The sequence below is a fragment of the Acipenser ruthenus genome, chromosome 7, assembly GCF_902713425.1.
Source record: "Acipenser ruthenus chromosome 7, fAciRut3.2 maternal haplotype, whole genome shotgun sequence".
NCBI classification, from domain to species: Eukaryota; Metazoa; Chordata; class Actinopteri; order Acipenseriformes; family Acipenseridae; genus Acipenser; species Acipenser ruthenus.
The window spans coordinates 12,880,708-12,893,239 of NC_081195.1; the positions used below are offsets into that span (position 1 = coordinate 12,880,708).

The following is a 12,532-nucleotide window of genomic DNA, read 5'->3' on the forward strand; positions in this document are numbered from 1 at the left end:
CCCTTGGGGAGTCCTAAATTGGCGTCATGCCAAATCCGCAGTTCTCTTTCAGCTGCCAGCAATGCCCATAATCTCTCCACAACGATTAGGAGGTAATCCGAGCCTAGTGCTTGTGATCTGTTTAATGAATCTCATCAGGAGTTGTGGCTGCCGGCTCCTGCCAAAAGTACAAAGTTCCTACAGAGGACTTTAAGCTGCTCACACGGCCTCCTTGCTTCGTTTCAAATGGACTTGGTTGATCTTGGTTGCTCAGAGGCAAAATTGTACTTTCTTACCTGGTTTCTTTTTGGCCACCTCTTGCACCTGTATTCTCTCCAGCTCACCTAGACAAGGTGGTTCTGCAGGGCAAGAGAGAGACACGTATGGTACTATAGGTTGCAGTTTTAAATGGTGAATGACAGCTCAAAATGTTCTGTGTTATACTATTTCATTCTAATATATTACAAATTGGTGGTACCACTGCAATACATTCACCAGCCATAAAGGAGTGCAACCAGGGTCTAAAATCTTCTTTCCTCTTATTAGCACTAGCTAATTCAAATCTTTTCGTTCTTGTATTTTTTTACAACCTGCAATATGCAGAAATTTCAAAGACATCACTATAGATGCTATCTTATCACTTCATGTGTTGCAGTTCAAACTCAATCACACCATGTGACCAACAGCAAAGGTACCCGTATGCAACAGTTTATCCTGGGACACTCTTGGTTGTTACAAGTTGTTACAATTCAGAGTATATTCTGGCATGAACATTGGTTAAATAGAAAAAATAAATAAATTAAAAAAAGGGGACAGGTGATAATGTTAATAAAACTAATACAAGGTAAGAAACCGTCACTACTAATTGCCTTGATATATTTAATACAGCATTGTTTATAAAACTACAATATTTTATAACTGAAATGTACTTTTAGATTCTTCTTTAAATTTTACTGAAAAACGGTTAAACTGAAGGGCATTTGTGAAGAACAAAACACTCCTATTCAGACGTCTTGACAGAAAGCAGCCCGGGCTTGATTTGGAAAGCAATGTGAGAACAGTCCCTGGCAGCCTGTCATGTTGTCATGCCATTCAGACTGTCTTAAACATTGGCTGTGTTTATGCATCACTGGCCAGTTGAAGGTGAGTGCATTCACAGCACACTAGGACTGAGTCAAACAGCGCTCTGCCTGGGAAATGTGTCTGTATTGGTCAAATGTGTGGGGGGGTGGGGGAGGGAGGAGGGTAAGGTCAGCAGGGCTCCAAGCAGATGTGGCAGTCATAAACTGAGTCTGCAATTTGAGCATGCTTAGTTCAAATGTCACAAAACTGATAGGCTTTTTTTTTCTAAAGCTCACGTCTACTTACAGTACGCTTGTTTGTGTAATGCTAAGCCAAGCAAGAACCAAACCATTAATTTACAGAGCAGAATATATACTGGTTTGTGTCAGAGACATCTTGCAAGGGACAAAGGGAATTGCCTGAGGATGTAACTATTTTAAAACATATTTGTGGTTCTACAAATGTGGGTTCAAGTTATTTATATTTTATTCCAAAAATGGCACTGCATAGTTGTCAGTTGATGGACTAGTCCAGCCATTCTCATTACATCGAAGGACTGGACTGGCTCAAATAGACCCTTTGTGATGACCTTGTCATGAAATATGGCTATGGTCAAGGCAGTTGAGGTGAGCAGTGCTATGTTAACTTTAACATGAAGTGTAATGCTGGTATAATTCCAGCAGAAGTGCATTCTGGTACTATTACAGTTTAGGTTTTATTCAGCACTCATGATACAAACAAGTATTCTACATGATTTACTGGATTTGGCATATATATACAGGGTGATTAGAAAGTAAGTTTACCACATCAACGCATCATAACGACCGATAGGAGGACAAGATGCTCTCAATAAGCTAAAGAATGCCCAAAGCAAGTTTTATAACATCTGGGTCTGCAGTTCTCTTAATATACAGCAAACATACACAAGCATGTAATGTATGGGAGCTTCTATGGTTTTCCCAGCAGGAGATGATACATTATTGCTGACAACAAGCAATACAAATACATGGTCATGTTGTAAAACCAGAACAACTCTCCAGCTCTTACTGTACTACTTCAGGTTAGCGGTTCAGATAAAAGAAAATGTTGTGAATTACAAGAGGCTGTTGGACCCATCAAAGATTGAGCTTCATCTCACTCTCACTCACTGTGTGACTTTTGTTAACCTTATCTCTATCATCATTGTCTTTAAAACAGAATCCCCTAATACTCCTGACTCACAGTCCTCCATTGTAGCGCACCAGGCCGGAGCACTTCCAATGTTTGTTTGTTTTTTTTGTTGGGTTTGACTTACTTTCTCTCCAGAAGCAGAAGCACCACTCTGCAGTAGAGACTTGCCCATCTTTGTACGTGTCACACGAATTGAAGAAAGGCCGTATGCAGATCTCGTACTTGTCCAGGTTAATGGCTGCCAGTTCAGACTGGTCTAGGAATAAGTCATTGTTGGTGTCCAGTTTGGAAAACATCCAGCCAATGGAATCCTTGCAGCTGGCCACAAGACTCTTGTCCAACACTGGGGGCAAATAAGAACATTGATACTCAATACAGCACCTGGGAATTACAGTTGCTTCCAATGGAGGGTACAGGGAAGAAAGAAAGTGCAGTCGTTTAGGTCAGGGGTGGTTTGCAAAAAGCAGATCCCCAGCCAGGACCCCCTTCAGGGAATGAGATGCAAATCTCATCCTGGTTAAACAAGAAAGAATAGAACTGAATCCACAAAACACTTTTCTTTCCTGTTGCTCTCGAGGCTCAGCAGGACTAGATTACAGGCTTAGTTTTTTAAGCAATTAAACTGTTGGCAGCACCTGCTTCCACCACTGCAGAATGTGTGAGCAGGGGCCAATGCAACTCCCATAGCAATTATCCAAGACTAAACTACACCCAGAACCGACTGCTTTGAAGTGCTATTTCGACTTCTCTGACCAAAACTTTTACTTCCAATTCTATGAAACCAATTCAATGAGGCGACATTAACAATGTTGGTAAATGATGATTCTATAGATATTTCAACTGGATCTTAACACATTTGGCATTTTTTAAATTGCAGTGTGGAGTAGTGGTTAGGGCTCTGGACTCTTGACCGGAGGGTTGTGGGTTCAATCCCTGGTGGGTGACACTGCTGCTGTACCCTTGAGCAAGGTACTTTACCTACAATATTGCAATATTGTATTAGAGCAGGTTACGTCACATTTGCACTTTACTTAATTGACATTGATCCCTGTGATGGTCTCTTCTCACTGGCCATCACCACAAGGGACATGCAAAACATACAGAACCCATGGATACATCACCTGACTGAAATACTGCATTGAGGAGCTTAGCAGCATTAATTTAAAAAATGGCATATTGTAGTAGCATGTTCTTGTCAGGTACAGTGCTGGCAGTGAATTGCGGCAAACTGTGACAGATTAGGTGGAGACAATTTTAACTCAGGCCTCCAGAGACAAAAGGCAAGAGGCGATTGTGAATTAACACATAAAGCACTAGGGTGATAAGGTGAAAATTCCTTCACAAACAAGGAAGTAGTGTTTGTAGTTGACTATGTTAGTGGGGTGCTTGAAGATTGTATCATACAGTACAGCATAACAGAGAAGGGTGCTCAGCCCAATACGTTGCTTGTCTATTTTAATATCTGCACTGTTGCGATGCCCCTCAGCTGTTTAACTGTTCTTTATTAATGAAGTTAAATGGTTTTAAATTAACTGGAAGAAAAATATGAGGCACAGGTCGTGGATCTGCATTCATTATTCATTGCATACTGAAGGTTGCTGAAAATGCATAGAAGCTGATTGTGGATTTCCACAGGGTTTCCTCCTCACCAGACACTGTGCTCGCTCCTGGCTTTCCTGAGCTGTTCTGCTTGGCGTTCTCATGCAGAAGCTGGAACCAGTCTCGGAGGCGATCACCCAGGTCAGCTAGGTCCTGTCCTGTGCAGCTCTCTGAAAGAAACCGCATGAAGAGTCAAGGGCAATCATCACAGAACAAAACAGGAGTACTAGATATCTAGAAACCAGAGATTCCTTGTGAAATACCAGCACAGAAAATCAAGTTCTTAGGTGTCAATCCCACTCACCTGGTCAGCTGAAAGGGGATCTTACAGGTCAGTTATTGAAAATGACTTGTACTTTAGACTAACTGAGCTGAACAAACCCATATGAGGGACCAGTAGCAGGCTCTACAGTATATAATGCCCTGGAACACCTTTCAAAGGGAGTTACATGTGTTTGTGTCACCCGGGATCCTAATATCCTATTATGCACAATGCTGGCAGATGAAAGTATTATCCTCCATTATCCTGTAGTGAGGCTTTTCTTGTTGGCTGTGTTTATATAACTCTGCAAAAGCATTACCAGAGGTCTCTAACATATAGGATCATTACAGTGTAATGGCGCCGGCAATAGCTTAGTAAAATTACAGCCATCAAAAGGGTACATTTTTATTGCATGATATTATAATTGTCCTAATAATCTAAAGTTTTTGGTCTTTATCATCCGGAAACTAAAAAGTCACATTGCTTAATATGTCAGCTTTTTCTAAATATTAAACTGACAATCAATAAATATTTCAAAAAGCAAATAGTATGTCAAACTGAAAGATGACACACATGAATTACGCCTGTAAAGAGCATAAGGGGATCAAACACATTCTAGATAATTAAATCAAATGAATAAATGATCCACTCTGGATGAAAATGTAATAATAGCTACCTAATACCGTGATCTCTTTTTAAAGACAGGTTCATGGCTCTAATTGTTCTGCTTTAGCCTCTGCCGACTGCTCATTCTGAAGGGATTCTCATGCAAATTAGGTTCGCAACTCAGTTCAACCCCTTGTGAGAGATAGACGCTAGGCTTTACGTTTCACATATTCACAACTTTGCTCCTTTTGTAAATATCATATCCAAACTCGGCTCATATTGAATCTGTGTTTTAAGGTCTTACACTAGAACACTTATGAATATGTTTTTAGCTTGATCATAGAAATAAACAGTAGGATGGGGATGAAATTAGTGCCACCATTACAAGACTCTGCAAACGGGTTACAAAGAATGTATTAAAACAAGTAATGTATGCCAGTAACATACACCCCCCATCATGGCTGTGAATTCAAAATTAGAGCTATCAACACGATCACGACATATATCAACAACATATATTTCCATGATCTGAGATTACCAATATCTTATGCCAAATAATGTTAATACTGTACCAAGTTTCATGACAATTGGACAAGCGGTTCTTCAAATATATGCAAAAATATTACGACATACACATGGACAGACAAACATCCCCAATATAACCCCCAGGCTCTGATATTCTCAATAACTTATGGCAAATAATTGTTTCACGACAATTGTGTGTCATACATACATACAGACGTACAACTATATCCTCTTCACAAGGGATTTTCTCTTTTTTTAGCAAACCATAATTACAACATACAACCACAGAGTGACTTTATGTGCTGTTTTAGTAGAGTCAGCCCATTACTGGGGGACATGGCCAGTCTCACCTAACTTCTGTAGAATTCCTCCCTTTCACAGCTACTGACTGCAGTGTGTGCCAGAGCCTGCTGTAAACCACACCCTTCTTAACAACTGACCTATTTACTTCAATGGTGTTTAAGCAAATTAGTCTGCTCAGGCGTAGATACTGTGTTAAGTTTCTATCAGTTAAATGAGTATACTAGATAATGTTATAGAGGTTCTGGCGCCCACCTGCATCAGTGTCTAACCTACCATGTTTGGCGTCCGTGTCTGGCGTCGTGGTGGGCTCTGTGGTACAGGGGCACTGGCCTGTGCATTTCACATTCAGCTGCTTTCCACTCAAACAGGCCTGCTGCTCCAGTTTACACTGAAAGCACACAAACAAATAGCTCAGCACCCAGCCAGAACTAATGAAAGCACACAGCTAAATTGTTATTGAGGAAATCAGTTGTCTAAACAACGGCCATTTAACTTTTATTTACTTTATCATTCAGTGAAGCCAGGCATAGTATGTGTTTAAAATATTTATATAACACTGAGAACATCTCTTGTTGTTGGCTCTTTTTGTTAATGGTGTACATTTCTCATCATAGTGCTCAGAATAACATTTACATATAAATATATAAATTCTCCTAATTTTCATGCAGCCAGAAAACTGGCTTTTTATTTTTACATTTTGAGCAAAAAGTTGGGTTTAAGAGTTGTCTGGGTTTAGTGTTGGTGGCACTATTAAATTATTCAACACCCACTGTAATTTTCCACAGATTTAAGGTCACTATGTTTTATAGGAAAATCAATGTGAATGTGCTCTATATTTAGTATTGAAGGAGGTTGGTGGTTTATGTTCTTCCATGGAATTGCTGTATTTGTATTGTGTTGCTATAGTACAGCTTTGTGCTGGTTATGTTAAGTCTCTGACAGGTACAGTTTGATGATACATTATTTCTTACCTGAGAGGCATAGTTGTGCCCGTCAGACCCACACACTGGGGCAGAAACCGACACTGGACACGGCTTGCAGCTGTTTTCATTGAGCTTCACGGCAGGCTCTTTGATTCTAGACAAAGGACCAAAGGTAAGATATACAGTTTCCTGCTTTCCTGTGACTACAGCATGTATAATCTAACAGAAAAGGTGGAAAAATAAATTTACGACTAACAAAACACTTAAGGAAACTACCACATTTGGAACAAAATGGCAATGTTACTAATAAGGACTGGTACTGATATGGTATTGCTTTTGATTCATACCATTGTGATACAGATGGTAGCTAAACAATATTAATATGTTCAAACTGATATAATTCTATCAATGGCTCATACCATTGAAACTACACAGTGACTTTAGAACCTCATAGTTCAAAACGGATGGGTGTCTACTAGTAGTTCAAGCCTTACAGTGCTCGTCTTTAATGTGGTGTTGTTTCTCACCTGTGCTCCAGCTTCTTGCGGTTGACGCACATGGCTTTCTGATAGCCCTGGGCGATGCAGATCTTGTGTCTACTGCACTTCACTTTCTGGCACGGGTCCTTGGTGGTGTCCACAGCTGCAGAGAGACAGTGATTCAGAACATCATTCCAGGGAAGCAATCTGTGTACCGCCAGGCTGTCTCACATAGATCAGTCACCACATGGGTACTTCACTGCCATGTGTCAGCACAAGGGAGGCACTAATATTTCAGCCCTGTCTGCTTAAACAAAGGCATGGTGTCTGGCTTAAACACAGATCTCGTATGGTCTTAACTATATTATTCTTTCTTCTTAATAGAGAACTGACAGTAACATGTACAATGAGAAGGTTTATATACAGTAAGGGCTTCCTCCATTGACTAAAACTGCAAACCCACTCTATTTAGGGATACCAACCATGTTCAAAAACAATACATGAGCATTAGTGTTCACTTAAGTGTGACAAGTTGACTAATAGCATACAATCACGCAAACATCAGGCACGTCTTAAGTGTTTTTTTAGAGGCAACAATCTGCTAGAATCCAGGGCATTGATTGTTTCAGATAAATGCACCTTAATTACTAGACTAGTGCTGTGACAGGTACATTATTGCTGTGCTTCATCCAAGCCCATAGCTGCTCTTCATTCAAAGATGTGATATTGGTTCAGTATTTATACTGGGAAAGTCCAAGTTAGACAATGCCAGTGTACATCATTGCTGTATGTACTATTCTATGCTAAACGCTCCCACTGTCAAAATGTTATCAGGTGAATGTCTCCATACCTGGCATATTTGTACAAGTCTTCTTACAGTCTATCTGTCTTCCTAGGCGATTTTGTATCTGTCACAACTTTTCTGTAAAACCCTACTTCAGAAATGAGACATCCACAAGAACTTGAATGGCAAATTAACTACTCTGTTCATTAGATGCTACTATATCATCAAGACACTTTACTAGGTTTGGTAAATGGCTTTGTCCTTCAGAACACTTCAGACTAGATGCAGGAAGTGATGGGGATAATGAACAGAACAATAAACCTGTATGATTTATATCAAAGCAATATACAATGTAGCCAATTGATTTGTTTGATATAAATACAAAAAAGAGTAGCATAATATGATACCAAGTACTTTACTGCATTAAAACAGTATTCACATAAATATCTAATATCTAAAAAGAGTACAGATTGGGGACCTAATATACAGTTATTTAGTTTATACATCCTGACTCCTAATTGTCCCTGTGAGAGAATATATATATATACAGCTCTGGAAAAAATTAAGAGTCCTTCACAAAGATGCGTCCTTCACAAAGACAAATCTGCCCGATTCCAGCCTTGCTGAAGCACTCCCAGATGAGTCCAATTTTCAGCTTTGCCCAACACCTGGTCGTCTAATGGTTAGACGGAGACCTGGAGAGGCCTACAAGCCACAGTGTCTCGCACCCACTGTGAAATGTGGTGGAGGATCGGTGATGATCTGGGGGTGCTTCAGCAAGGCTGGAATCGGGCAGCTTTGGCATGAATCAAGCCAAGTACAAGGTTGTCCTGGAAGAAAACTTGCTTCCTTCTGCTCTGACAATGTTCCCCAACTCTGAGGACTGGTTTTTCCAGCAGGACAATGCTCCATGCCACACAGCCAGGTCAATCAAGGTGTGGATGGAGGACCACCAGATCAAGACCCTGTCATGGCCAGCCCAATCTCCAGACCTGAACCCCATTGAAAACCTCTGGAATGTGATCAAGAGGAAGATGGATGGTCACAAGCCATCAAACAAAGCCAAGCTGCTTGAATTTTTGCGCCAGGAGTGGCATAAAGTCACCCAACATCAATGTGAAAGACTGGTGGAGAGCATGCCAAGACGCATGAAAGCTGTGCTTGAAAATCAGGGTTATTCCACCAAATATTGATTTCTGAACTCTTCCTAAGTTAAAACATTAGTATTGTGTTGTTTAAAAATGAATATGAACTTATTTTCTTTGCATTATTCGAGGTCTGACAACACTGCATCTTTTTTGTTATTTTGACCAGTTGTCATTTTCTACAAATAAATGCTTTAAAAGACAATATTTTTATTTGGAATTTGGGAGAAATGTTGTCAGTAGTTTATAGAATAAAACAAAAATGTTCATTTTACCCAAACACATACCTATAAATAGTAAAACCAGAGAAACTGATAATTTTGCAGTGGTCTCTTAATTTTTTCCAGAGCTGTATATATATATATATATATATATATATATAAAACAGATTTTTATTGTGTATCTTTTTCTACACGTCGCATCTCTGTCACTCCCCATTAACAGTGGGGTCAATGGTTGCATTTCAGTTTGTTTATAGTGATGTATCAGTGTAATGGAGGCAGTAATAGTGTAGTATCAGTGTAGTATCAGCTTGGTGGACACCTGTCAGACCGTGAAAGATCTTTGCTTTAACACACACTCTCTCTCTCTCTGTCCCATTGATTTCCTTCAGAAAAAAATGGGCAGCCAGCAAGTAATACACAAAACCTTACAACCAATGCAGGCTTTTCACACCCATTTGTTCATTGATCTCTCTGGCAATGAAATTACAGTCATCTAGTTTACCAAACTCAAAAAGAGTCACTGTCTTAATCAAAGCAGCCATAGTTTTGGTTTAGAGTAAAATGCAGTGACATGAAGCTGATTTACTGTTCTTTTATCCAGTTGTCCATCTGGTTACCTTATATACAAGTGATATCCTCTGAGTTATAAATTCTAACTTTCTTTTTTTGTAGATAACCAAGACCTATTTACTCAATTTAAATAATGTTCAGTATGAAAAAGGCTGTTCAGTTGCCGCAGACACATCTGAGTGTTGCATTTATTAATGATCCTACAAAGATGAACAAAGATATTGATCCTCTTATTTTGGCCAAATTCCCAAAGAAGCTTTAATTTTCTATGACAACATGGAAACAAGACCTCCAACAGACCTTATTTTCTTAATGTGTTTTTAACATTCTGAGAATGTAGTACAGTTAGAATCATTTTGAACCATTGGACTTCAGTGCATTCTACTTTTGTATTTGCTTGGGATATGTCTTATTAGCTAGCTTGAAGCTACTTATGATCGGAATACTGTTCCTTCACTTCTTTAAGTATGAGGAAATAAAAAAGAGCAAATCTACTGGACCATGTGCACAATGATGATATAACATACATACATGTAATAACATAGCCAAGCTTGTTCCTGCTATTTTAAAATTCTCTTAAACCAGAGCCTTAACCAGCCTTGGCAGCTTAAAGTAAATAGGAAGAGGATGATATTTCCATGGAAACAAGTGCACCATGTTGATCCTGCCACATACAACACATGGAATTTCAGCTTTTTTTTCATTTCGACAGCATAAGCAGGGAGTGTTGCTTTTTCTCTAGAAGAATATGTAGGCTGAAACAGTGTCGTGTTTAACAGTATGGGTCTACACAGCTTACATGAATAAATCCAAAAATTAGCCATTGGTTTTCAAATCTGCTTAAATCCTGCTTAGTGAATTTTATAAGCTTGCCTTTTTAAAGAAAGCCAGAAAAAGCACATTTAACATATACTTTGTACAAAGCCATCTCCTTTATCCTTTGTTTATATTTATCTTTCCACAGTGTGCTTAGAAAATGAGACATTCAGAAATACTGGGTAATTTTGTAATAGCGAGGAAAGAGGATCAGAAATGGTGCTGTTATGATCAGTTAATACTATATACAGGCATAAAGATGCACTGATACAATGCAATCGGTGTGGTGGGATAAATCACAACTCTACTAAATGATTACTGCAAGTTGAAAATCTGCAGCAAAGTTGTACACTCATCAATAATTTGTGCTCTTGGATATGGAAGCACCTGCCATGTGAGAACCTACTAGCAGCCCTCAATCAAAGTCTGCCAGCTTTTCTGACCATTGTGGCTTAAACTGACTTGCAACAGGGATTTCTGGGGCTAGAAGATGAGTTAGTAAGACACCAACTATTCACAAAAGTCTGTTGGTGTATGTGGGTTAATAAAGCATTAAGGTACGAGAGGGCGTGGTTACCGTGGATATTGTCACTGCTTGGTGCGTTGTTACGAGGTGTAGCCGAGTATCTGCAATCAACCAAGCAGTGACAATATACACGGTAAGCCACGCCCTCAAGTACCTTAATGCTTTTATAAAACTGATTTACTAAAGTAAATAAATACAAGAGAAATAGTTCCTATGAACTATTGAAAATCAGGTAAGATGTTTCTTTATTTGAGTTGCAATTTTGTGTTCATAGACATTCATTTGAATGTTGCCGTTAACTGTAGAATTCTTAAAGTCAATTGTTGCAGAAGGGACCATTGAAGTGCAGGAAGGGGGTTTGCTTTCATCTGATCTTTTTTTTTTTTTTTTTTAATAAATTTAGTCATTGCCAATTAGTTTTTATTATTTTCTTCCCAATTTGAAATGCCCAGTTATTTTTAGGCTCAGCTCACCGCTACCACCCCTGCGCTGACTCGGGAGGGGCGAAGATGAACACACGCTGTCCTCCGAAGCGTGTGCCGTCAGCTGCCCGCTTCTTTACACTCTGCAGACTCACCGTGCAGCCGCCTCAGAACTACAGCGTCGGAGGACAATGCAGCTCTGGGCATCCTCTAGCGAGTGCTTTTACTGGATGTGCCACTCGGGAGCCCCGCTTTCATCTGATCTTATTTTTTTGTTTGGTGATGAGGTGATGCCTTCAGTGGTATATTCCATGAATGCCAGGTATTTTGACAGGTGTTATTATTATTATTATTATTATAATTATTATTACTACTACTATGATTTCAATAGGCGCAGTGATACAACAGTGCAACGGGTCTAGTGATTTACCCAACAGTTACTATACCAGGAATTATATCACGGCTTAGAACCACTGATTGGCCAATCAGCATGCATTGCCGCCGGTACGCCAGCAGACTAAAAAATGACACCAAAGATCACATAACTTTAACTAGAATATATCGTTGTGATTTTGCAATGCCTGAATATGTAAAATCCTTCTAACTTAACTTGTGCACTAATTCATTAATCGTTTTTAAGGAAGCGGTTGATCAATGGGACCTGTTAAATGTGTCCCTTTAGGGTAGGATCAATATTATTAAAATAAATATCGCCACGCTCAGCTAAGTGCCTTAGCATTAAATATTCAAAAGATTGGACAGACTGATGAACACATTACTTTGGAATAGTAATCATGCCTGTCCTGTCTTTTTAAAAAGCACATCCTACAAAAGCAATAAAGTGTGTGTGTGTGTGTGTGTGTGTGTGTGCCTCACTGGACATATAATCGTTTCTTCTTAATGCAGCAGTGTCTCACAATCACAATCACATTGTTCCATAGTCCAATTTCTGCGTTCTCGTGCACATTTTAGCCTTTTATTCTTGTTCCCCTTTTTTCACAGAGGTATTCTTACGTACTATTGATCTGATGGACAATGACACCTGTGCCTTCTGCCATTTCTGTTGTCAATTCAACGTTTGTCTGCTTTCTGTTCCTTAAGGATATTGCTCATCCTTCTTAGACAGCTTTTTGGGTC

At 39.4% G+C, this 12,532-nt stretch overlaps 1 protein-coding gene across 1 annotated transcript in view; it reads right to left on the reverse strand.

Moving 5' to 3' along the window:
- Positions 1–12,532, reverse strand: part of spock2 (SPARC (osteonectin), cwcv and kazal like domains proteoglycan 2) — a 47,162-nt gene that overhangs the window by 5,245 nt on the left and 29,385 nt on the right. Inside the window, exons 3-8 of the mRNA XM_034026756.3 lie at positions 6,957–7,071; positions 6,478–6,583; positions 5,780–5,894; positions 3,861–3,980; positions 2,336–2,554; positions 276–338 (exon numbers count right to left, since the gene is read on the reverse strand). Of these exons, the coding sequence (XP_033882647.3) occupies positions 276–338; positions 2,336–2,554; positions 3,861–3,980; positions 5,780–5,894; positions 6,478–6,583; positions 6,957–7,071 (738 nt within the window). The remainder of the gene's footprint in view (positions 1–275; positions 339–2,335; positions 2,555–3,860; positions 3,981–5,779; positions 5,895–6,477; positions 6,584–6,956; positions 7,072–12,532) is intronic.